General features: G+C 52.3%; 1 protein-coding gene across 1 annotated transcript in view; it reads right to left on the bottom strand.

Annotated features, from left to right (window-relative positions):
* Positions 1-26630, bottom strand: part of AP1B1 (adaptor related protein complex 1 subunit beta 1) — a 48118-nt gene extending 21488 nt beyond the window's left edge. Inside the window, exons 1-6 of the mRNA XM_070385898.1 lie at positions 26476-26630; positions 8462-8524; positions 5355-5460; positions 2699-2834; positions 1497-1742; positions 210-400 (exon numbers count right to left, since the gene is read on the bottom strand). Coding sequence (XP_070241999.1) covers positions 210-400; positions 1497-1742; positions 2699-2834; positions 5355-5460; positions 8462-8498 — 716 coding nt within the window. The 5' untranslated portion in view covers positions 8499-8524; positions 26476-26630. The remainder of the gene's footprint in view (positions 1-209; positions 401-1496; positions 1743-2698; positions 2835-5354; positions 5461-8461; positions 8525-26475) is intronic.
* Positions 26631-27038: the final 408 nt, after the last annotated feature.

Below are 27038 nucleotides of genomic sequence, written 5' to 3'. Positions count from 1 at the left end.
AGCAGGCCCTGGGTTCTGTTCTGTGCCCTCAGTGGGCAGTGCGCTGACTGCCTGAAGCAACACCACTTCCAGCCTGGCTCTGTGTCTGAGGACGGTCTGTGGGGTGAGGCCCTGGAGAGAGGCCCACCGGAGGCCTGTGGCCTGGCTTCTGGGAGCCCCCGCCCTAGGGACCTGGCCTGGCGAGGTCTCCCAGCCCCAGAACCCCTCACCTCTGGGCCTCCCGGTCGTCTTTGGGCGTGTAGTTGGCCAGGCAGTCCAGGATGAAGATCTGGCCCCACTCGGTGCACTCGTTCAGGGCTGTGAGCAGCTTGTTGATGGACTGTGGGTTCAGGTCGAGCAGGTTGCTGCTGGGGTGAGACTCGGCGATCTCCGAGAGGGCGGCCACCGCATTCGCCACCACCTGTTGGGAGGGTGGAGGAGGCAGAGGCTAGGGCGCTATCCACAGGCCAGGGCAGCAGGCAGCTCATGACGGTGGCCAGTCAGAGCGCAAACATCCTGAAAGGGGTATGACCCGAAGGGCAGGGTCAGGAGCACCGAGACCCACTGCAGGCACCCGCTCCACTGACTCCTCTGTGAGCTGAAACTAAGCGTACCCACCATTAAAGAAAACCACGACAAGAGAGAGCGGCTCCAAGTTCCTGGCGAGAGAAAGCTACCTAAAGCAGAGTCACCCTCTACCAGCCACAGCAGCTCGCTGGGGGCTTGACAACCATGTCTCTCAGAGCCAGAAGCTTCCTGCGGAGCCCCTCGGGGTGGTGGGCACAGCAGGGTCCAGGTGAAGCTCCAGGCCTGTAACCCTTTCCTCCACGAGGGCAGCTGTTCCCACAGCGGGGCTGCGCGGTTTTCAACTCTCCCCTGACCACGCAGTGCTCCACGGCATCCCTGTACTGGCCCCGGGCACCCACCTGCGATGGGCATCTCAGAGGGACACAGAACGAGATGTCTGGGGGGGCAGGTCGTACGTTCCGTTTTAGATACGGCCCCACTGTTCTCCAAACTGCTGCCGTCGCCATGAGGAGCCAGCTCCCCTCCCAGACGTGCCCAATGCCCAGTGCGCCAGGCTACGCTACTTCCAGGGTGAGCCTCTACAGCCCTGCGAGAAGTGGTGAAGGGGGCGCCCCTCCCGGTCAGAGCGCTCTGATGTCTTGGTGAGAAGACAGTGATGACGACACAGCCGCTGTGCGCCGGGCTATGCCAGGCACACCGCCTTCCACACTCCCGGCAGCCGCGCAGAATTAGATCCGGCTTACTGAGAAAGAAAAGGGCTCAGGAAGGTCAGGCGGCTTGCCTGCAGCCACACAGCTCCTTAGAGAGGCTGCACAGAGAAGCTCACTCCAAAGATGGCGCCCAAACCACTGCGGGTAGGAGAGCAGCTAGCCCACCTGCACGGCTCTGCCTGCCCAGACCCGGAGCTGCCTGGTGGAGGCCCAAAGCCCAGGGTTTCCCAAGCAATCCTGAGGGTGGCAAAGGTGGCACAGTGGGCGGTAGAGACTCACCATGGGGTTAGAGTCAGAGATGAGGTCTTTGAGGGTGTCCAGGAAGCCCTGGTCCTCTACCAGCTGGGCATTGATGTCGTGGAGCTTGGCCACGCACACGGCCGCCGTCTTGCGCACGTAGGGGTCCTCGTCCTTCAGGCACTTCCGGAGTGGCTCGCACAGGTACTCTGTGATCTTGTCAACGCGGATGCAGCCCATGGTCCGTACCGCCAGGGCCCGGATCAGGGGGTTGGGGTCCTCACAGTCCTGAGGGGAACCGGCCATTGGCCAGGGGCAGGGGCGGGTTGAGCAACACCAGATGGCTGCTGTGGGGTCTCCCCCTGACTGTGGCCAACAGCACCGAAACAAAGCGTATGTGTGGGCACCTGGGTTTCCCCGGTGGCTTAGGTAAAGAATCCACCTGACAATGCAGGAGACACAAGAGATACCAGTTCAATCCCTAGGTCAGGAAAATCCCCTGGAGAAGGAAGTGGCAACCCACTCGAGTATTCTTGCCTGGGAAACCCCATGGACAGAGGAGGCTGCCAGGCCACAGTCTATGGGGTCACAAAGAGTTGACCACAACTGAGCGACTAACACACCCCCACACAGATGCGCCTCGCATTTGCCAGATACCAGGCTTTGCAGGGCTCCCTCTGATACTCAGAGCAGACAGGCGATACTGTTCCCTTTTCACAGGTGAGGGAACTGAGGCTCTCAGGAGCTCAGCTGGTCACAGAGCAGAGCCATAATCTGAGCTGCATCTACCCAGCACCACAACCCTGTTTTCCTACTGGGACAAAGAACCCCATTCACCCACGTGTGGGTGTCAACCGGGCTGGGAGCTGAGGTTTTAAAGGTGCACAGGGCTAACAATGTGAGTCCCTGCTTATCCTCCACTTGGAGGACAGGACATGCAGGAAGGCGTGAAGTCTAGAAGCGCAGCAAGACGCCCTCAGACACATGCTGCCTTCTGAGCCTGCAAATGACACAGGGCCAGGGGGACCCACAGGCCCGGAGAGACCTCACGGGGAATGGGTTAGCAGGCTCTATGGCATCTGATTTTCTGGAGACAGTGGGAGCCCTCCACTGGAGGAAGAGACCCCAGGCGGGGAGTCAGATGGGTGGAAAGGAGCCTCCGTGTTTCTACCCAGGGCAGCGGCGCCACACCCAGGGAGCCTGCGCGGTGAGCAGCCCCCCAGCCCCACCCAGCTCCTCCGCACCTTCACGAAGGTGTTGACGGCCATGATGGCCATGTCGGGCTGACTCTTGGCATAGTTCATCAGGTACAGGTACACCAGCTTCTTCAGCTCCAGGTTGTCCGTCTGCATACAGTTCACCACGTCGGGGAAGAGGGCACTGGAAGGTCAAGCCGCGTCAGTGTGGGGAAGCCCAGAGAAAAGAAGAGGAGGACTCTTCGGGCAGCTGATGGGGGCTGGGGAGGAGGGGGCGTGCAAAGCGGGCAGGAAATGTTAACAGGACTTCCCAGTAAAGGCCGGGCACCAGCTCCGTCACCCTGAGCATCTGTTGGTAGAAACGGAATTACAAAGGGCGATTTTAAAAGCCAAAAAGTCCTTGTTCTTTTCACAAGGCTCATAGATGGGCTCTGGAGTCCATCAGACTTGGCTCAAAGCCAGCTCTGCCTCTTGCTGGCTGTATCAAGCTGGGAAATTTTCTGTATCCCCTGTTTCGATTTTCTCATTTGCGAGAAAAAGAAATAACAAACCCCATTTTGCAGGGCCCTGTTATAACTGAAAGAGACAACTTACTTAAGGGCGTCTAGTCCTCGGCACTAAGAAGGCGCTACAGAAATGGAAACAGTCGTTTTTCCTTCTCTGATACTTGACGTGGCCACTTGTATCAGGCTGCTGGCTGCAGAAGGCTTAGGGGAGCAGGGCGGGGCTGGACCATGGACACTACAGGGCACTCACGCACAGGGCTCACACCGCAAGCCAGGCTTGGTGCTCAGGGCTTTTCATATGATCTCCTTTAAGGGCCCTGAGAAGCCTGTAGATTATCCCCATTTTATAGAAGACAAAGCTGAGGCTCACAAATGACAAAGAACTGCCTAAGGTGCCAGGTCTGAGTCCAAAGCCTGTGCTCATGAGTGCTGATATACTGGGCAGAACCCTTCCCAACATGGCACCCACAGTCTCGGGGTCACAGGCTCCTTGAGATGTGAAACATAGTTAGTGGTCGGTTTTCTGTCTCTGAAATTATCACCTCCTCTTCTCAATTTTTGTGACTTAATGGGCAAAGACATGGGAACAAAAGTGAGTTTCCTGAGCCTGGACTGATGCGTCACCCTGGAAGATGCCAGGCCAGGAAGGGGGGAGCTGAGAGCCCGCCTCGCTCTCCTGGGCTGTCACACCAGCAGAGGCTCATCGGAGACAGAGGACAAAGGTGCCTCCTCTGTGGCAGGCAGGGGCTCTAACTGAAGGAGAGATGTGGTCCTGGGAGGAATGTGCCTTGGAAGGAGGCCTGACTTCCCAGCAGACACGGACCCCTCTGCCACTCTGTCCTCCACAGGTTTCTCTGCAGAACTGTTTCTCCTGAGACACTGTCAGGAGGTCCCGTGCTGAGCGTGGCGATGGGACAGGGCAATCCCTGGAGAAGCCTGGAGCAGTGGGGTCCTGCTGAGGGATCTTAATGGGGAGCCGCTCCTTGTTGGCATCCAGGCCTACCAGGCATGGGCTGGAGACCACAAGTGCACAGCAGAGAGGAAATGGAGGAAAGCGCCTGGCTCTGGATCTTAGAAGGGCTGGATGTGAGTCTGCTTCCACCATCACCCAGGCTGCCCACGTGACCACTGGGCACTCATTGTTTCTGGTTTCTTTGGCAGGAAAACCTCCTTACCTACAGAATACAAGGGACTGCCAGGAAGACACCTGAGCAAGCTCTCCAACCCTCAGACGCTCTCCAATGCTAAGCGTCATGAAGCCTCACCCGCCCCTGAGGGCCTGCCAGCGTGGCGGGAAGGGACACACAAGCGCATGTAAGGCGAGGGCAGTCTAGGGAACTCCACCAAGGCCCAGGAGTCAGGACTCGTGCTCTCACTGCCAGGGGCCTGGGTTCAATCCCTGGTGAGGGAATCAAGATCCCGGAAACCAGGCAGTGAGGCCAAAAAACCAGTAATAAAAAGAAGAACGTCTAGAATTTAGAATTAGTGACGGGAACACAGCAAGTGCTGCGTATTCAGGGCAGTGGGCTGGCGTCATGAGGGCGGTGGCAGGGTAAATGGAAAACAGGAAGGGACATTCCAGGCTGGGAAGACCGTGAACAGAGGCGCAGCCACAAGTCTACATGTGACCTGCTCCGGCAAGACGCACACGGCAGGGCGGACCTGAACAAGCCCGCCCTGTGGTGGGCTTTCCCTGCGCCGTGTTTATCTCGTTGGTGCAGGATCTGAGGTCCCCGGCCACGGGTGGAACCTGGACCCGTGGCAGTGAAAGCCCTGAGTCTTAACCACGGGGCTGCCAGGGAACTTCCTCATCTGGCAATCTAAAACAGGGGGAGGTAAAATGAAAAATCCAGATTCCCCATTCTTTTAGAAGACCTGGCCCCACCGGGGTCCTCTCCCCAGCAGCAGTGTCCTCCGGAGCTCCTGACGGGGGCGCACCACATTCACTTCGCTATCCGCTGCCTTCTCAACCCAGCCCACTTCACTTACTCCATGACTGCCTGACCCCGTCAGCATCTGAGCACGTGACCCCTCTGCAAACAAAACCTTCTGTCTGGAAAGGAGGTTTGTGAAGGGAACGACACGAGGGCAGACACGGGTCCCTAGGGATGCCTAAAAGCGGGCATCTGAACCGGGCCCAGGCTCGACAACCTCCCTCTTCCGGTGCCCCCAGCCGCAGCCGGCCCGCCCCTGCACACCTGACGTCTTTGCCCACGGTCATGGACGCGATCACTTTCTTCACCGCCTCCTTCTTCTTCTCCTTCTTGTCACTGTTCAGTTCTGCCTTCAGCTCAAAGATTTCTCCTAAAAAAGGAGGCAGTGTGAGTGCCCCATTTCCACCTGCCAGGCAGCGATGCCCAGTCCCCAACCGCCAGAAGAACAGAAAGAAGGCAGGGAAGACACTCTGTGCTGCCCGCTGAGGGCAGTTCTGGGTCCTGGGCTTGGTGGGGCAGGCAGCAGAGGATGGAAGCCTGGAGGTCACGCTGAACTGAGGGGAAAGGAACTGTGGAAGCTATGGAGACAAGAACAGTACGGACAGGTCCTGTTCAGCTAGACAGCTAAAAAACACACAGAGGGAGGCAGGGTTCTCCTCAGCCACCGCACCCAGCGCGGGATGGATGGAACCTGGGGACGTGAGGTTTGAGGGGGGAGGGCAGGATCTGCTCAATTCCCACACATGGCTTTTCCTGTTTTCCTAGAGCCTTGAGTTAAAAGAGCTCACTCAGGGTTTCACTTCCTGAGCCACAAGTGGTGGCTCAGATCTGAAAATGGGGATTCAGCTGGCCCACAAGGGCTCCAGGGCTTGATAAAGTGTTCTTAAGAACTTGAGGATCGGAAAAAAGCAGACGAGGAAGCAGGCCGGTTCAGGGCCCTGTTGTGGGCAGGGAGGCAGGCCCCTGACAGCCCTAGGGACAGGGTAAGGGGCAGCCAGCGGAGTGAGACAGGCCTCCTGCCCTCAAGACAGCTGCAGCCTGCCTTCCCGAGCCTTCTTCTAAGCCAGGAGCCTCCGTAACTTATTCCCATGCCTTTCCTCATTTCACCCTCACAATAGCGCCATACTTCCCCTCCTTTGCAGATGAACAAATGGAGAACAGAAGAGGTTCGGGAACTAGACAAGGGACACAGCCGTGAGAAGGAAGGCCAAGATTCAAAACCAGGTTTGCCAGCTCCAGAGTCTGCGTGCTCTGGCCGACCCAGGACATTCGCCCTGCTTCTCTGAACGCGTTTCCTTGTCTGCACTCTCAGCCTCGCTTGGGCCTTGAAGTTTCTCCTGTAACAGTGGCGAAACACTCAGCTCAGTGCCTGGTGCTCAGTGGCCAGCGTGAAAGGTGGCCGTGATTATTACTAACTTGCCACGTGACCCTCTTTGTCTGGGCTCCCTTTTTTGTAGGAGCGTCCCCGACTACTCTCTTAAGTTGCCTGGGGTGGGGGTGAAGTAGAAACTATCAGGAGAGGGGGAAGTGCTAGAGGAAGTTCTGGATAGATTTACATGGAAAAAAAAAGAACAGGTATTTTTTCCATTGTTGTTCTTTTTTTTTTTTTAAATGACTGAACAATATGGCGTTCAGCAAAGTATCTGCGAGGAGAGGCAGTAAACAGGTTAATCGAGAACGATCAGGCAGCGCAGCCTGGGCAAGGCCACACTGAGGAAATTGCTCAACAGAGCCAGGAGGAATCTGCAGAGCTTGCAGTTCAAACCCAAGGCTCTGGAGCGCTAAGGGGACATATGCCCTTCTCCTCCAGGAGACCGGGGACTATATGTCCCTGACGTGGGATCCAACAGACCCCATGACCCACCCTGAGCCCTGCTGCCCCTGCTTTGTTTGAGATGATTAACCAGCTTCAGTACAACTGGGAGTCAACTGATGGGCTGAGGCCCAGGTCTCCTCAGCCCCAAGAAGGCAGCGCACTGAACCCGGAATTGGCCTGCTTCTGAAATGTCTCCTTCCTGTCATGGGCCCGAATCCAGTCAGGCACTGAGCCCACCTCCTCAGTCACATACCAGGCACCCGCTCCACCCCCAGCAGCACCGCAGCCTTCCTCCCCAGCTCAGGAAACACCATCTCCCATGCGAGCTGTGGTTCTGCCTCCCCAAGCCTCACCTACTTTGATCCTTGATTAGAATCTGACCCAGACCTCTTTTTGCCTAAAACCATCACTGACGTCAAGTTTGGTCCCAGACATTTCCCTAGACTTTTTCCTCAAAAGAAACCCACAAAACCCCCACACTGACACCCCAGTACGCTCAGCACTGTTCCCCGGCTCTGGCCTGGTTCATCAGGCCCTGTATACCTCTCCACCTCTCCTTCCATCACACTCTTCAGTAACTTGGGCCAGGCTTCCCTTTCCCTAAATGGACCCTGGGCCCAGCACCCGCCCATCCCCCTCCCTTCCCCCTCTTTACACCTGGCTAGCCCCACACAGGCCACCCCCCCACCAATATCACAGCACCCACAGCCATTTAGAGTGATCACTACTTAATAAACTGTCCTCTCTGCCCACCAGCAAGCAAAGCCAGGCCAGAGACTCCATGTGTCTCCTTCACTGCACACGGCAGACACTCGGGGAAAGTGGCCAGAGAAACGAGTGCCTCATGTGCAGGCCCTGGCTCCGCTGACCCAAGGGCAGACTCTCCTCATCTGTTCAGCAGGCGAGTGCTAGTCTCACTTGGACAGAAGGAAGGAGGAAAGAAGGGCCAGACAGAAAGATGCTTACAGGGTTAAAGCACACTTGTCAGCCACTACAGCAAACTCCACTTCCTGAAAAGCAGAAACAACTCCAATACCCAACAACCCAAGTCTAGCTTAGCAAATTTCAATGCAGCAACTCAACAGACTGAGTCTTCAGAACTGTGGGGAAATGATTACGATAATGTCAGACGAAAAACAGGATATAAACTCTGACTTCAAGCACGTAAAACCCAGTGCCCAAGGCTAAGTGAGGACCAGATAAGCACAGTTCTCACTGAGGAACTGCTGACAGGGCTGCGTGCTTTCTGTCTTCCAGGGTGTGGAAAAAAGTCCCTCACTGTAGATAACTCAAAGCCATGGGGAACAAAAGAGGACTTTTTTTTCCCTATACTTGGAGCTAATGCCTTTTCCTTCTGGAATTCTGAAGGAAGTGGTCAACTTCTTACACCATCAGCAGTTCAAATTTCCGGATCCACAAGGTTAAAAATGCTCTGTGTGATTCTTGCCACTCATTTCCAGGCCTCCACCCACCCTCACCCCCAACTGCTACAGGGAGCAAGCAGAAATGAAGGGCAGAGAACAAGGAGACGAGCCCACGACGGAACACACAGTACCTTTCTTAGTCGTGGTGAAGTACTTGGAGTCCGTCATTTTGGTCCCTTATCTGTGGCCAGACTCTGCAAGACAGAAGAAAAGGTGACTTGCCCTGTGTTCCATTCGATTTTGATTTCACAAGACGGGAGGATGATCCAGTGCAGGCCTGGCAAGGGAAGAGAGCTTCTCATCTCTTCACTGGGCAAATGAACTGTTGGATAATAGCTGACTGGGTTCTGGAAGGTAACTCTGAAGGATCTATCACAATTTCGAATGTGCATACCCTTTGGCCCAGCAGTTTGACTCCTAGGAATCTCTCCCATGGAAATACCTGCACAGTACCGTCCGTAACAACATGCCACTGGAAATAAATGCCCATGGATAAGGGAATGGCGCCATACTTTGTACGAGTCCCAGGATGAAAAAGCACTTAACGATCATGGTTACAGCAACTCCTACGCGGTGCTCACTCTGTCTAGCACTGTGTTAAGTGCTCTGCACATGTGAGCTCATCACAGCCTCAGGAAGGTACTATCATTGCCTACAGAGTCAAAAGCGCTTGGAAAATGCCGAGTTTAAAAAGCTAGGGGGGACTTCTCTCCCCAGATGTTTCCAGGCTTCTCTAACAGTGACAGGCATTAAACTTCTCTAGAGAGGGTGGGAATCGACACCCTGCAAGCTCCACAGCGCTCTCCCAACCTAACCGGTTAGTTTTCTCAAAGCGCCTCTCAGGACACCTCCTAGCATAAAACTCATGGTGTGAAGGGCTGGTCTGCGGCGACAAGGCAAAGAGAGCACCAAGGCCCTCTCGTTCATTCAACGTTTACTGAGCACCGACCACGGAGCCTCGATAGTTCTTCTTGGTCAACATACGAGAGATGAGCCACAAAGGAGCCAAGTACCCCGGGTACATGGCAGAGGCTTCTGGGGTTGCTCTAACATTTGTTAAGACGCTATCACTGGGGACCTCCCTGGTGGTCCAGTGGTTAAGGCTCTGCACATCCAAGCAGGGCTATGAGTCTGATCTCTGGTTGGGGGACTAACACCCCATAAGACGTGTTATGTGACAAAAAATAAAAAGCTATCATTTACTGAAGTCCTATTAAAGCCAAGGGCTTTATACCCATTATCTCATTTAATCCTACCAATAAGGTAACTGCTTTTACCCCCTTTTATAGATGAGGAAGCCAAGGCTCAGGGATGTCAGGTAACCTGCCCAAGGTTATGTGGCTTGTAAGTGGCTGGACTGGGAGGCCGTTTCAGCCTCCTTTGAGCTCAGCTCCTGTGCTCTACGATGCAGATCTCCTCCCCCGGGTGAGGGCAAGGCCAAACCCGGACAGTGGCCTAGGGACTCGGTCCAAAAGTCCGTGAGACTCTCAGCCTCCAGTCCAGCCTACAGTTCACATGGCACAGAAAACCACACGACCCAAAAACAGACATGTGAATGGGGAAACTCACTCACTGTGTCCCTTCTATTGCTCAAACACGTAAACCGTTAACACCTTCTTTCAATTCATTACTCCATGTGGGTGAAATGAAGGTTACTGTTGGGATGGCTGTGAGAGTCAAGGATCATTTCAAAAGTCCCTGGAAGCAAAGCCAACAATAGCTCCCCTCCAGCCCAACTGTACTTTTCCAGTTTAAGCTTCTACTTGTGGCAGGATGGCCACGGGGCTGTTCCCCAACTGAAATGCCCAAAGGTTTTGTTTCAGTAACTGACAGGGAATCAATACATGCTGTGTCTCGGGGCTGCCTTAGAGCCTTTGTGGATCCTGTTAGGATAAAGCAATAAAGGCTTTGCTGACAAAAGTATAAAGAAAAAGACTGAACCCCACATTCCTTTTGCTTTGTCAGGTTGAAAGGGATGATGGCACTTTTCTGAGGGAGCTGCGGGAAAGAGTAGACGACACAGCTGGTGCCTGCGGTCCTGGCAGCAGGAGCTGGGGCTGCAGACAGACCCACGCGAGCAGGACCCTAGTTGGCAGGAACGCGGCCGCATCCGTCCTCTGAACAAGCGTGGCCAGTGTTCAGTCGATTGTTGTTGAAAGAAATGAAAAGTGGTTGTTCAATTAGCCCAGGGAGCCTCGGCCTACTCTCCAATAGCTATTAGGTAACTGTTTAAGCACCCGTTTCCTACAGGAGTTGACGTACGTTAAAAATAATTCCCTTCTGAGCATACAGACAGCCATTTTCTCAGAGAAACCTCCCCAGTCTAGAAGCTCTTTCTGGAGCTCTAAGAATGTGCAGGTGAAGGAGACAATGGTGTCTCTGTCACACAAGAAAAGCTGCCTGGCTTCAGAAGTCACAGGTGATGAGTGCGTCAGCAGAAGCATCCCGAACAGGAGCCCACCTTGTTTCCCAAGGTTCAAGTCAGTCCAAGAAGAGGGAACAATGAAGGCAAGAGGGGTTAAAAATCACAGAAACCAAGGCACAATCGCCTCCAGTATCAAACCCAGAAGGAAGTCAGAGTGAACACAGCGAAAGCTACCTGAGACGTCTCACTTCGGCGCAGCCCAGAAACGTGCTTCTCTGGCAGAGGGGGCTGTCGGGGCTGGCCCCTCATCCGCAGGCGCCACACAGCATCCGGGGCCCTGGAATCCCTGACAGGTCTGCGGTGGACGCAAGCACCCAGGTGGAGGGCAGGGAGGGAGAGCTTCTCTTCGGGGGAATTAAAGAAGGCTGCAGGGTCGGCCAGTGAAGCTCTCGGAGATACGAGTCCTCTCACAGGTGCTAAGCAACTCCTCGCAAACTTAACCGCCACGCCGCACGCCTGCTGGCGCTGGCGGCCTCCTCCCTCCGCAGCATCTACTTTGCCTATCCCTCTGCAGAGGGCCCGGTGGGACTGGGGATGCAGAAACCGTATCCCTCTGAAGTCATTCCGCATACAGGAAATTAAAGCGGAGGAGGAAGGGGAAGACAGGAAGAAATGAAAATGCTGTTGCAAAGCCGTGACAGAGTTCCGATTAAAACCCTCCCCTCACCGGGTAAGACCCCCTGCACCCTCCAGGTGGCTCTACTGAGGGTGGCAACCTGCTTGCGTCCTCTCACCGCAGCTGCCTCTAGGATGTTGGCGCAACAGAGATTTTTCATCCTCTCTGCAGGAGTGGAAAAAAACCCCACGGTTCAGTCAGAGTCTGAGCTCAGGGAAGGCTGGTGCTTTTCTTGGCCCCGCTCAGCCGTCACCAGGCACCGCGTCCCTAACGAATGCAGGCCATGGGGGCCAAGGCTCTGACCGTGTACCTGAGCCACGACTGAACACAAGCAGTCAATTTAGGCAAGAAAATGCTGAGGGTCTGGATTCCATCTTTGGAAGTGGCAAGGCGCATTAGAACAAGCAGCAACTGGAGGGACTTTCTGTTTCAGAGCCTGCTACGGCCAGTGTGATGAGTCACTTCTGCTAAGGATGCGGCGTTCTAGGCCGGGATACCCCTCAATTTCAGTGTTTACAGGCCGCAGGACGCCTCGAGGGGACGGCGCGGTCCAAACTCAAAGCAGGGCGCGCCTGGGAGGACCGGCTCGCCCCCACTCTGTCCTCCCGCCCACAGCCCTCAGAGGCTGACTTTGATGCCACAATCCCGGGGCTGGGCCCTGCCCATTTCACTTCTTCTTTTAGAATTCTATTGACAGGGCTGCTTCTCCTGCCACTGCTCTTAACGAAAGGAGCGGAGTGAGAAAGCCGCAAACACGGTGGTTTCCTCTTACGTTTCATAAACTATAAAGAAGCTCTTGGTGAGACTCACTGACACGCTGGCCAGGAACAAAGACGTAATGTAATTTAAGAGTGGAAAAAGGAAAGACTAGCTAAAGACTGAATTTTAGCCACTGGAGTTAGGGCTGGGTTTAAGAAAAAAAGTCCTCAACACCTTTCAAATTTTTGAATCATCATCACAAATCTAAATGTAATTTTATGAACAGGAGATTAAAAATATCTTTCTGTGTTTTAAGCTAATACATTATGGGACTTCCCTGGACCACATTATGGGAATTCCCTGGTGGTCCAGCAGTTAAGACTTCAAGTTCCCAATGCAGTGGGCATGGATTCGATTCCTAGTCGGGGAACTAAGATCCCACTGCTGCTGCTGCTGCTGCTGCTAAGTCGTTTCAGTCATGTCCGACTCTGTGCGACCCCATCGACGGCAGCCCACCAGCCTTCCCCGTCCCTGGGATTCTCCAGGCAAGAACACTGAAGTGGGTTTTCCTTCTCCAATGCATGAAAGTGAAAAGTGAAAGTGAAGTCGCTCAGTCGTGTCCGACTCTTAGCGACCCCATGGACTGCAGCCTACCAGGCTCCTCCGTCCATGGGATTTTCCAGGCAAAAGTACTGGAGTGGGGTGCCATTGCCTTCTCTGAGATCCCACTACTATGGCCAAAAAAAAATTTTTAAGAAAATGTTGAATGTATTTCAACTTTTCTCCAAGGTCTCAAATTTACTAAGAGTAATTCACTGAGCTGTTAACGGGGGCTTCCATGATGGCTCAGATGGTAAAGCATCTGCCCGCAATTCGGGAGACCCAGGTTCAATCCCTGGGTCGCAAAGATCCCCTGGAGAAGGAAATGGCAACCCACTCTAGTACTCTTGCCTAAAAAATCCCATGGACAGAGGAGCCTGGTGGGCTACAGTCCACGGCGTCACAAAGAGTTGGACATGATTGAGTGACTTCACACTAGAATTAACTGAGCTGAGGTTAACTTTATTTATTTATTTATTTTTTTGAGGTTAACTTTAGTTGAAAGTGGCTAGTTTAAAAAATTACAGTACTGGGTACAGAATTGGGGAATACCGTGCAATCATGAAAAAGAATGAGGCAGTGCTGCACATACCTGTGTGCAATACTCTCTAAGCTATTAGGTGAAAAAGAGCAAGATGAAAAACTGGATTTCTATTAACAATTAAAATATTAATAAAACAGAAATACGCAAGTGTTTGCAAATGCATGGACAATCCTTGAGGGTAAATAAGAAAAGTTGAGGGCTTCCCTGGTGGCTTGGTGGTGAAGAATCCATCTGCAAATGCCGGGGACACGGGTTCGATCCCTGCTGCAGGAAGACCCCGTATGCTGAGAAGCAAGTAAGTCCATGTGCCACAACTACTGAGCCTGCGCTCCAGGGCCCACGGGCTGCAACCACTGAGCACCAGCGTCTCAACTACTGAAGCCTGAGCGCTCCAGAATCCACGCTCCATGAGAGGAGAAGACACCACGATGAGATCTCACGTGTCGCAACCAGAGAGCAGCGCCCACTCACCATGCCTAGAGCAAAGCCTGCACAGCAACGAGGGCCTGGGACGGCCAGAATGATAAGCAAATACAATGTTTAAGTGCCCGTGACCATCAATTAAAAATAAAAACCAGAAGTTGACAGAGGTTTCCTCGAGAAAGAAAGCTGGACGAGCAAGAGACTGGCCTCTCACTGCTTACCTTGTCTACCCTGGGAGCTTCATGTCCTGTGCACGGATCGTCTCTTTTCAATATAATGCAGTTTAGAAAACTATGCCGTGTCTAATCCAAAGCACTCCCCGCCCCCCACCCCAGGCTCCCCCTTCAGGCTGCCCCAGACGAGCCCCTCCAGAGCCAGATGGGCAGCAGCCTGCTCGGCAGCTCGCTCAACCACCCTGCGCACTGCTCCACAGCCCTCCTCACGGCTCTATTCAGGATCTGTCCTGTCTGATGCTGTCAACCCAGTGACCAGCACGACGTCTGGCACATTCCAGGAGTTCACCAAATGTTTGCAGGCAAAATGAAAGACAGGTTCCCAGAGCAGCTAGAAAACCAAGGGCTCATAACAGATCAAAACAACAGGACTCCTTGATGAGTGCCAGACGGTGATGACTGGGCGAACTGGGAACATAAGGCTTTGCAGTTAACGTTCTGCAAACATGGCAAGACTGATCCAAAGCTGAGACGGCTGGCCAGGAACTCCAGCCTTGCTACCAGCAGCTGAGTGACCCTGGGCAGATTCCCCACCTCTAGGCCTTCCTTTCTCCAGTTGTCAAGGGAGAATTCAACCAGATCCTTGGCCTTTCAAGCTGCATCCCATCCCGCCACCATCCCATTTTGAAATTGTTTAAAATAAAAGTGGACCTGCTCTGGCTGAAGGGAGGGTGAGGGCACAGAGGCTGGCTCGTTCCACTATGCCCACTTCTCTCCCTCCTCACCAGGGGCCCTTCGGATACCCCACCATTCCACAGAAAAGTTTGAAAACAAAGTTTAAATGACCGAGTCCCTCTGGCATCTCACGTTCTAGGATCCCCTGCTAGAGGAGAAACCCACTTCCTCACCAGTCTTCCTGGGCATCAAACAAGAGAAACGGAGCACGATCGTTCACAGAACACAACAGAAAACATTTCCAAGGGGACAAAAAAGAAAACCAGCTCAGAAGGCAGCAGGGCCAGCAGGCCCCGTTACATCTTCAGTAGGAGGGAGAGTGCCAACAGGCCGAGCAGCTCCCCAGACGGCCGGCCGACGGCCAGGGAGAGGGCTATCCTGGTTTTGGGCAATGATTCATGTCTGAGCAACTCCCGCTCTGCAGTCGGCCGAGAAGCGTGAAGCTGGCAGTGCCTGCGCAGCACGCCGTCAGCACCCAGGGACAGAGCCAGGAGACAGTCAGAGCCTGTCAGTGGGCGCAGCCAGAGAAATTCAGGAAAGGAGACGGGGAAAGAGCATCTGACGAGGTCTGAGCCGGCTCCAAGACCCACCTCTGAGTTCAAGGATATTCAGGCAGGGAAAACCGATCCCCAGAAGTCTGGGCTGCTAGCTTCCAGCTTCAGTGCTGAAACTGTGACTGTTAACCTTGCCTGAGGAATGGCTTTCAGAAGCCTGCTCTGAGGCAAGTGTTGGCTCAAGGACAGTCAAGACTCAGGTAGGGGAGTGGACAGAAGGGGCGAGGGGAGTGCCACCATCTCTTGGAACACAAAACCCAAACTTTAACCAAACCACGTTTTGCTGTTTCAGTTCTGTCTCAAGGGCAGAAGTTGATTCATTTCATGATATCCCCCCACTCCTGCCATGCCACGTCAAGTCTGGACACAAACAACAAAGGTTTGTGTCCATTATCCCATTTAACACAGACGGTGTTTACCAGAGACAATGATCCTACTTGCCCCAGTAATTCTACTCATCGCTCCTCGCCTGTCTGACAGTCCCCTTTGCAGAAGGAAAAGATCCTCACGGGTGAGTACTAAAGTTCACATTACTGACAGGGAGGCAGGTAAGGCCACCTTGAAGATTAAAAGGTGAGTCAGCGGTAGAGAAACCAGATTTCAGACTTTCTCTCTGAGACGATGTAATCCCCCAACTCAGATCGGCTCTTTCGAGCCAGCTCAATTGCTCCGAGAAAGTAAGCCGTACTCTTCTTTGGGTTTGGAACAAGATTTGAAACACAGGTGGCAGTAGCTGTGGCAATGACAGCCATCTGTCACACGCCGTGGGCCAGAAACAACATAGTTTTACGCGTAATCCTCACAGTGATCTGTGGAGAAGGTACTGATAATATCCCAAGTTTACAGATGGGGAAACTACAGCCCAGAGGGGTCAAGGCATTTGTCTGGAGTCACACAGCTGGAAACTGGTAGCACTGACACTCTCTACCCGAGCCCCACAATGAAGCCACATGTGTCCCACCGTGTCCAGAGAGGCGACTCCTCCTCTCTGATGAAGCCCTGGCAGAAACACACACACTCCAGGCTAAATGGTACGTGAAGTATGTTGCCACACATCCCTGCCGAGTCCCTCGAAGGCTGAATTACAGGTTGTTTTAGGGCCAGCCCATCCAGCGGGCCCTAAACGTCAAGTTTGGTAACGTGCCCAGCAAAAGCCCGTCTGGGTGAGCTCACTGAATTACGGGCCTCCTGGGATCTGGATGAAAACTGATTAGTCAAAGTCCATCTTCTGAGACCCACTAACAACTGAAGTCTCAAAACGAAAAGGAACCGCAAGCAGGCAAACGGCACGGGCAGCGTGCTATCAACTGAGTCTCCAGGACTGAATTCTAGCAACAAGCGCTGGTTCTCAACTAACCTCCAAGCAAACAGCAATGCATGGCAAGATCTGCTGCGAAGTAAAGAAAAGTTCCTTAAACACAAAATAATAGGGATTTCTTCTAAACAGTCTTTAAATTAATGCAGATGAGAAGACAGGATCAGAAACTACAGAACTAGGCTCCCAAGACCTTGGTTTTCCTGCCTATACATTGGGAACACCTTCTGAAAATCTGTCTCATTTTGGATATAGCCTGGGGCTCTGCCCCACACAGGAGCACACACACACACACAGCAGACAAAGCAGTCTTTCCCTGCTGGCTCTTTCAGGTTCCAAGGGCAGGGGACAGACTTCAGAGGAACAGCCAAGAAATCATGCCCTCCAGATAACACCCACCAAAGCTCAGACTTTGAAATGGGTGGGGCCTCAAAGGAAGCCCTTCTGGATTCACAGGGGCTTGGCGGGATGTGAAAAGATGTATCAGATTTGGAAAGGGAGGGGTGAAGGTGATATGGAGAAGACCCACAAGATGCCAGCAATACAAAGTGAATACAGAATCACTAAACCAACACGATGCTGCAGGAGCGGCCGAGAGGAGCTACACTACGTCCAAGGAGCGGTGGCTGCATGGGCGCAGGAGGGCTGAGAGGAGCTACTCCACGTTCAAGGTCAGGAGGGGCGGCCATGAGGAGATACCCCTCGTCCAAGGTAAGGAGCAGCGGCTGCACTTTACTGGAGCAGCCGTGAAGAGATACCCCACGTCCAAGGTAAGAGAAACCCAAGTAAGACGGTAGGTGTTGCAAGAGGGCATCAGAGGGCAGACACACTGAAACCATAATCACAGAAACTAGCCAATGTGATCACACGGACCACAGCCTGGTCTAACTCAAAGAAACTAAGCCATGCCCTGTGGGGCCACCCAAGATGGGCGGGTCATGGTGGAGAGGTCTGACAGAATGTGGTCCACTGGAGAAGGGAATGGTAAACCACTTCAGTATTCTTGCCTTGAGAACCCCATGAACAGTATGAAAAGGCAAAATGATAGGATACTGAAAGAGAAACTCCCCAGATCAGTAGGTGCCCAATATGCTACTGGAGATCAGTGGAGAAATAATTCCAGAAAGAATGAAGGGATGGAGCCAAAGCAAAAACAATACCCAGTTGTGGATGTGACTGGTGATAGAAGCAAGGTCCGATGCTGTAAAGAGCAATATTGCATAGGAACCTGGAATGTTAGGTCCATGAATCAAGGCTAATTGGAAGTGGTCAAACAGGAGATGGCAAGAGTGAATGTTGACATTCTAGAAATGGATTGGAATGGGTGAATTTAACTCAGATGACCATTATATCTACTACTGCTGGCAGGAATTCCTTAGAAGAAATGGAGTAGCCATCATGGTCAACAAAAGAGTCCGAAATGCAGTACTTGGATGCAATCTCAAAAATGACAGAATGATCTCTGTTCATTTCCAAGGCAAACCATTCAGTATCACAGTAATCCAAGCCTATGCCCCAACCAGTAACGCTGAAGAAGCTGAACGGTTCCATGAAGACCTACAAGACCTTTTAGAACTAACACCCCAAAAAAATGTCCTTTTCATTATAGGGGACTGTAATGCAAAAGTAGGAAGTCAAGAAACACCTGGGGTAACAGGCAAATTTGGCCTTGGAATACGGAATGAAGCAGGGCAAAGCCTAATGAGCTTTGCCAAGAGAATGACTGGTCATAGCAAACACCCTCTTCCAACAACACAAGACTCTACACATGGACATTACCAGATGGTCAACACTGAAATCAGATTGATTATATTATTTGCAGCCAAAGATGGAGAAGCTCTATACAGTCAGCAAAAACAAGACCAGGAGTTGACTGTGGCTCAGATCATTAACTCCTTATTGCCAAATTCATGCTGAAATTGAAGAAAGTAGGGAAAACCACTAGACCATTCAGGTATGACCTAAATCAAATCCCTTATGATTATACAGTGGAAGTAAGAAATAGGATTATACAGTGGAAGTGAGAAATTTAAATAGTCCTTTAGGACTAGATCTGATAGATAGAGTGCCTGATGAACTATGGATGGAGGTTCGGAGGTTCGTGACATTATACAGGAGACAGGGATCAAGACCATCCCCATGGAAAAGAAATGCAAAAAAGCAAAATGGCTGTCTGGGGAGGCCTTACAAATAGCTGTGAAAAGAAGAGAAGCGAAAAGCAAAGGAGAAAAGGAAAGATATAAACATCTGAATGCAGAGTTCCAAAGAATAGCAAGGAGAGATAAGAAAGCCTTCCTCAGCGATCAATGCAAAGAGATAGAGGAAAACAACAGAATGGGAAAGACTAGAGATCTCTTCAAGAAAATCAGAGATACCAAGGGAACATTTCATGCAAAGATGGGCTCGATAAAGGACAGAAATGGTATGGACCTAACAAGCAGAAGATATTAAGAAGAGATGGCAAGAATACACAGGAGAACTGTACAAAAAAGATCTTCACAACCCAGATAATCACGATGGTGTGATCACTGACCTAGAGCCAGACATTCTGGAATGTGAAGTCAAGTGGGCCTTAGAAAGCATCACTATGAACAAAGCTAGTAGAGGTGATGGAATTTCAGTTGAGCTATTTCGAATCCTGAAAGATGATGCTGTGAAAGTGCTGCACTCAATATGCCAGCAAATTTGGAAAACTCAGCAGTGGCCACAGGACTGGAAAAGGTCAGTTTTCATTCCAATCCCAAAGAAAAGTAATGCCAAAGAATGCTCAAACTACCTCACAATTGCATTCATCTCACACGCTAGTAAAGTAATGCTCAAAATTCTCCAAGCCAGGCTTCAGAAATACGTGAACCAGGAACTTCCTGATGTTCAAGCTGGTTTTAGAAAAGGCAGAGGAACCAGAGATCAAATTGCCAACATCCGCTGGATCGTCGAAAAAGCAAGAGAGTTCCAGAAAAACATCTATTTCTGCTTTATTGACTATGCCAAAGCCTTTGACTGTGTGGATCACAATAAACTGAGGGAAATTCTGAAAGAGATGGGAATACCAGACCACCTGACCTGCCTCTTGAGAAATCTGTATGCAGGTCAGGAAGCAACAATTAGAACTGGACATGGAACAACAGACTGGTTCCAAATAGGAAAAGGAGTACGTCAAGGCTGTATATTGTCACCCTGCTTATTTAACTTATATGCAGAGTACGTCATGAGAAATGCCGGACTGGAAGAAGCACAAGCTGGAATCAAGACTGCCGGGAGATCAGTCCTGGGTGTTCATTGGAAGGACTGATGCTAACGCTGAAACTCCAGTACTTTGGCCACCTCATGCAGAGTTGACTCATTGGAAAAGACTCCGATGCTGGGAGGGACTGGGGGCAGGAGGAGAAGGGGGCGACAGAGGATGAGACGGCTGGATGGCATCACCGACTTGATGGACATGAGTTTGAGTGAACTCCGGGAGTTGGTGATGGACAGGGAGGCCTGGCGTGCTGTGATTCATGAGGTCGCAAAGAGTCGGACACGACTGAGCGACCTGAAACCAACACAAACACTGGCTGGGACATGGGCTCTGTGCTAATCTATGGCCCCTGTCATTTGATTCTCCAGTAACCCATTTAAACATGAGGATGAGAGATGCTGACAGAGGAGTGACACATCCAGGGCCAAAACAAGTGCACGTGCTTAGGAGTCTGAAGGCAGGGTCTTGGCAGGGAAAGGAGCAGGTGAGCCTGGGCGGGAAAGGATGAGATTCAAAGATAGCCCTGGATGCCAGGGTGAGCTGGGCCTGCCAGCAGATGTGGTAATCTCATCAAACGCCAAGTCTCATGCTAACAGGCACTGGGCGCCACTGACCATTCCCTCCCCCGTGAAACACTCTCTTCTCAGGGTTCGAGGAGGCCATGCTCTCCGCTCTCCCTCCTACCCCACAGTCTAGCCTTTGTTATAGAAACACATTTATATTACCTGTTTCTCCCTCCATAATGAAATTCCATGGACGAGGATTTGTCCATTCCATTCCCTGCTACGTCCCTAGCTCCTGGACGGGCGCAGGGCAAGCAGGAGGTGCTCAGTCAATATGCAAAAGACTAGGGCTAACTTCTCTTGGGGAAATTTTATGTAAGCCAACCTCAGCTAAAGGGCAGCCTCCCAATGTTCATTTCATGGGGTGTGCCAGGGTCGGAGCTCCATCTGTTCTGATTGTCAAGCTATTTTGACAAAATTGAAATTGAGACTGCCAAACACCCTGGTTCATTTTCAGCCACTGCTGCTGCTGCTGTTAAATCACTTCAGTGGTGTCCAACTCTGCGACCCCATAGACAGCAACCCACCAGGCTCCCCCGTCCCTGGGATTCTCCAGGCAAGAACACTGGAGTGGGTTGCCATTTCCTTCTACAATGCATGAAAGTGAAAAGTGAAAGTGAAGTCGCGCAGTCATGTCCGACTCTTCGCGACCCCATGGACTGCAGCCCACCAGGCTCCTCCATCCATGGGATTTTCCAGGCAAGAGTACTGGAGTAGGGTGCCATTGCCTTCTCCGATGGAAGGTAAATAAATATGCGATAAGAGAGAGAAGAAAGGGCAACGGGTAGAAGATCAGGTCGCAGCATCTCCAACGGGAGAAATCTTCAGGCCACTTCTCTCAGATCACCATCCCCTGCCCTGGGCACCAGCTCAGAGCGCGACCAGAGCTGCAGGAAGTTAGGGTACAAATGCTGGGGAAGGTGGGTGGAGGGGGCCCTGACACCGGCTATGATGCGAGCTCAGGGAGGCCCTCCCCTCTGCCTGCAACCCTCCTGGCCCACGGAGGCCAGGGGCCTTCTTCCTGGTTCCTTTAGTTGCCAAGCTCTTCACTGCCTTCTACTTGCTGATCCTTCTGCCTGGATTAGACTCATCCTTCAAATCTCAGCTTAGGTGACGTCACTTCAAAGACACCACCCCTGCACGCACTAAATAGGTATTTTTCTGTCCTCGTAGCCCAGTGCTCCTAGTCACACATTCACCGAGTCATACACAGGTCTGTATGCTGGGGATGAAGCAGTGAATTAAACAGACAAAAACTCTTCCCCTCATAGAGATTACATCCTAATGGCAGACTGGAACGATAAGCAAGATAAATGACTAATATACATATAGAATCTCAGACCGTGAAAAATGCTGTGGAGAAAAGGAAAACAAGGACAGGCGGTGTGGGGGAGGGGGAGTGCGAGGTTGAGATTTAACCAGGGTGGCCACAAAAGGCCTCCTGAGAAGGTGACAGGTGGTACTGCCTGGGAAGAGCCTTCCAGGCACAGAAAATACTGCAAAGGTGGGAGTGTGCCCGGCCTGTTTGAGGAATAGCGGGGAGGCAGTATGGCCTGAACAGAGTACTATGAAGTAGCAGCAGGTCATGAGGTCAGGGGAGGATGGATGGGGCCTTACAGGTCAAGGTCAGGACTCCGGCTTTTACTCTGAAGGAGCTGAGTCCCTGGAGAGTTTTAAACAAGTGTCCTGAGATCTGGCTTATGCTCTAACCAGAGGAAGCAGCTGTGCCTCGTTTCCCTCGTGACTTGCCCATTTTTGTAATTATTACGTCTGTTCTCTATTTCTTCTTGGTCTCTCCCCCATTGCAATGTGGTAAGCAACCCAAGGGCAGAAACTGTGTGGCTTGTTTACCTGCCACCACATTCAGCCCAGTGCCAAGCACACAGCAGGGCTCAATAAATACTGAATGAATGAGTGAATGTGAAGACATACAAAGGCTCTGACCTCAGTGTCTCAACACCCAGCCACCCAGCCCTTAGAGATCAGAGAGTGAGGACCGCAGAGACAGACTCCTCTTATACCTGGCTATAACGAAATTTTGTCTTTCTACTCTGAATAAGCTTAGGACCCTAAAAGCTATTAGGGTGTGATAAAAAGTATGTGCCACCCAAGTTGAGTACTCTACAGAGCTCAGCTGTAACAAATGTCTTCAGTGCTGAAAACCAATACTGAAGGCTTGGTTTTAAAGCTTTAGAGACCTGAATTCCAAATCTACCAGCTTGTGGCTCAAGTCCACAGAGGAGACAGAGGGTCAGTGACTAAGACATCCTGGCTGATGAACTCTGGGCACTCTGCAGTCAACCAGCCATACCGTTCCTCTAACTGGAGGAGGCCTCCCAACTTCAGGGAGACTCTCTTAGTAGAGGTCAGAGGTCAAGCCCAACGCTAAAGAACCCAAAAAGCATGAGGCTTGGGAGAAGAACCACAGCCAAGCCCTCCCTCAGCTCTATTAAAAGCAGGAGACAATTCAAGAACAAGGGGTTGGGAAAGGAAAGGCGGCCCCAGCAGGTACAACCCAGGCACTCGAGGGGTCTGCATAGCCTAACAGGCACAACCATACCACAGCTCACGAGAATTACTACGTCACGTGCTTAAGGGGTAAGTGAGGCTAAGGCAAGTGAATACGTACAAAGCCCTCAACGGTGTCCAGCCCACCAGGAGCTTGATGAACGTTAGCCACTTTTATTCCTACACAGGGAGAGCCGTCACCACTGGCTCCCCCTGCTGCTCCCCAGCCCCCAGGTCTCTGAAGGCCCTGGAGCACTCTGGTAGCAGCAGCAGTTGGAGACCAGTTAATCCCACCACAGGGCGGATTTCTCCCGACTCTCCTGGGGTGATATAAGGAAGGATGGGAGATCATCTGGGAAGTGCTTTTGAGTTCCCCAGGAATCCTAAGAGTTCAGTGCATTCAATATCCACTTACTCATTCAGTTACTGAGCACCTACTATGCACCAGATATTTCACTAGGTGCTGGAGACACAGACAGTTCACACAAGTCCTCTCCAAGGATTAAGAGCTGCTTACTTAGAAGACAGCCAAGTACACAGAGAATGACAACACACTGTGACCAGTGCCTCAAGACATCCAGCTCAGGCTTGCAGGTGGTTGGGGTGGGGGAGCAGATCAGAGGGGGAGCACCAAGCAGTGGTCTGGAAAAAGGGGCGTGTGCGACAGCAGCCTGTGCCCAGGAGGCGGGGCCAGCACAAAGCAGAGACACACAGGCCAGCAGCTGGGCTGGCGGGAGCCGAGAGCAGCTGCATCTGCCTGCACTCGGGGAGAGGCTGGAGTGGGCAGCTGGAGAGACGAGGCAGGAGAGCCCAGCGGGGCTAGAGCTCAAAAGGCCGAGCAGGCCAGGCCACGAAATGTGAGCTTCAGCCGAGAGCAAGGAGGGTCCACGGATGGACATTCAAGTAGAACTGTTTAAAAAATATGTATTTATCCAGTCGTACTGGGTCTTAGCTGCAGCACGTGGGATCTTTTGTTGCGACCCACGGACTCTCTAGTTGTGGAGTGTGGGCTTAGTTGCTCTGCGGCATGTGGGATCTTAGTTCCCTGACCAGGGATCAAACCGGAGTCCCCTGCATTGCAAGGCAAATTCTTAACCACTAGGCCACCAGGGAAGTCCCCTCAAGTAGAATTATTTTAAAAAGATTTCCCACTTGCCTAATTAATATTTTCTCTCTGGAGCTATTCATTCCTCTCTGTGTGAAGAGAAAAAGAACACAAAAATCATTTCTGGGCTGTGAAAACTTATCAGTGATCTATCTTAGGCAAAAAGACCTATTCATAAAAAGAAATACCTGCAAGTAACAGAAGCCCCTTTGGCTTTTGGAAACACACTGGAGCTCAAAACTCATAACCAAGCCATGCTGGCTCACCATTAGCACATCACAGTTTGGTGCCAAGAATGGGGGTTTTCGGGAAGTAAGCAAAGCAAGTCATGCAACGGCTTCGAGGATAACTAGAAAAAGATGAAAGTCCAAGCCCAGAGCTAGCAGGACCAACAGACTGAACTTGTTCTTAAACACTTTAAGGAAGTGAAACAAGAAGGGTGGGAGAAGTCCTGTGTACACAAAGGTGTCTGCAGAGAGAAGTAACACCCCCCGAAACCAGGCCCCCAGGAAACATCAACTGCCTGGGGTCAAGGCCCTCGCCACAGCAGACTGCACAAACGTCCCTGTCCAGCTTCCACACGAGTCAGTGCTGAGGCGGAGGGGAAGGTGGTCGGATTACTGTAGAGCTGAGGTAAAGGTGGCTCTGGGTCACACTACCAAGAAGCTGCCGAACTGGGAGGAGAATCCACAAGCTGCCGAACTGGGAGGAGAATCCACGGCTGACAGATGGGGGGACAAGGAAGGCTCTTTCCACACACCACTGAGCTCTTCAAGTCGCTCAGGTGAAGCCTCTACTCAAACCACACTCAACAGTTAAACTTTATACAAAGTCTGAGGGATCTGAGTCTTTGAACATTCGTGAAGCCACTCTTCATGAAGCTGCCCTGAGGGGTCAAAGGAGCCTGGTGGGCTCAACTCAGGGCAGGGAGCCAGACACTCAGTGCTGCTCCTGTTCCTACCGTCTGTGACGAGTCACTTCAGCTCAAATCCTGCCTTGGAGGGATGGGGATCAGGTGACAATATTAAGTTTCTGTGAATTCAATGGAACTAGGAAAACAGACAGTGGAGTTTAAAAACAGGTACTGCACAGTAATATTTATACCCCAGCTTTCTTTATACATGTGTGGAAACCCTCACAGGTTCATTAAGGCTTGTAAAACCCAGGAGTGGGTAGGAAGTCAGCAGGTCTGTGCTGCTGTCAGGGAGACTGAAGCAGAACTGCAGCAAGTGAATGTCTGCAACTGAGTAAAGCTCAGACTCACAAGACCTAGTCCTCTGGCCATGAAGCCACCTCACTGTCTCCCAGACAAGATGTGTGTTCTCCAGTCATGAAGCCATGGGACCTGCACTTTTCTCAGAGACTCAGGCCCTTGCCTTGGGTATGCTCTTCAAGAACCTAGGGCCAAAAGATACCCTAGGGGTCATGTGGTTCCTCCTCTTACTTGAAAAAGAATGCAGCTCGACCACTCTCAAGAGAGGTTCAGCATATTCTTAAATCCATTGTGTGGCTAGACTGTTTTATGTCTCGCAGTTCTCAACAGTTGGGAAAAACGTCCCTTCTCGGCCTGAACAGTAATCAGTTACAGCAATGGCCTGCAAGACCATTTCATCCTAAAGAAAGTGAATCAATGCTCCTTAGGAAGGTAGATGAGAAGCAAGAAAGCTACATCTGTAGAGGCTGTTGTTCAGTCGCTCAGTCATGTCCGACTCTGCGACCCTGTGGACTGTAGCCCACCAGGCTCCGCTGTCCATGGGATTCTCCAGGCAAGAATACTGGAGTGGGTTGCCATTTCCTTCTCCAGGGAAATACATCTTTCTATAGACGCAAATAAATTTAATGGCGGCTAAAGATATTAATCAGCCCCTAAACGCCAACCTTGCTTCAGTCTCAGCAGGCTGCAGGGCCCTGCGAGCCCAGGTAGGAACCCTGGCACTCATCCATACTACTCGACTGACCTTACAGGTGTGACTGAACTTTTCTGCGCCTCAGTTTCCTCATGGATAAAATGGGGATAATAATAGTAGATGCCTCACAAAGATTGCTGGGAAGTTTAAATGCGGCATTCTACGCACGGTGCCTGGACACAGCTCAATAACCAGCAGCTAGCATTCCCATCAGTAGTTCTGGCGTTATTACAGGGGTCCCCAGGTACCTCGTCTGTCAGGCGCCTACGGACAGACCAATCCTCTGTCCAACCCCACCCTAAAGGCGGTGGCGCCAGGCCGTTTCATAATTTTTTTTTCTTTTTTTGAACCTTGGCAAAGAGATAAGGCCCTTAACGACGACGAGGAGGCCTCAGGATAGCCACGGCGGTGAGTGTGCAGGGGGAACCAAGACCCGAAGAGAAGTTTCCTGTCAGGCCAGGCGCAAGCTCCCCTGGGCCTAAGTCTAGGAGTCTCTACGGGAGGGCGCCCCGGCAGGGACTGCGGACCTGGGACGGCTGGGGTGCACGCCGGCGGCCAAGGGGGCGCGAATGAATGAACCCGCAGCCCTTCTGCCTCCTCCCGGCCTGGGAAGCCACCCTAGACCCTCCAGCGCCCCGTCCTCTCCGTGACCTTTGACCCCAGAAACCCCTCACCTCAGACTCCCGACTCCCCGCCCCACTTCTTCTCTGGCCTCGCCAGGCTCCCCGCTTCCTCACCCGCAGGTCCGAACGGCTCCTGACGCCACGGTGCGGCTCGACGCGGCAGGAAAATGTCCGCGGCCTTGTCCTCCCGCTCTCCCGGTGCGCCCGCGCCGCTGGACGCTCGGAGCCCCGAGGCTGTCACCTGCCAGGCGGAAGTGAGCTGCCCGCGTGCGGGCACTTCCGGTGGACGCACAGGCTGGGGGCGGGGTCAAGGGTACAACCCGGGCGGGGGCGGGGGCAGTGAGGCGGGGCCAAGGGGGCGGGGCGTCTGAGTTAACTCCGCCCTCGACACGTTGCTGCTCCGCCGAGCAAAAAATACCACGAGACGGTTAGATAGCATCCCGGACTCAATGGACGTGAGTTTGAGTAAGCTCCGGGAGTTGGTGATGGACAGGGAGGCCTGGCGTGCTGCAGTCCATGGGGTCGCAAAGAGTCGGACACGACTGAGCGACTGAACTGAGCTGAACTGAGCCTATATAACATGATGGAGATGGAGAAGATCATAGAGACTTTGAGGTCTATTTTTCTTCTTTGTTTTGAGGTCGGCTTCCCTTCTGTGTTACGAACAGGAAAACTCA

This window comes from Bos mutus, chromosome 17, assembly GCF_027580195.1.
Source record: "Bos mutus isolate GX-2022 chromosome 17, NWIPB_WYAK_1.1, whole genome shotgun sequence".
Classification (NCBI taxonomy): domain Eukaryota; kingdom Metazoa; phylum Chordata; class Mammalia; order Artiodactyla; family Bovidae; genus Bos; species Bos mutus.
This window is presented reverse-complemented; position numbering and strand designations above follow the sequence as displayed.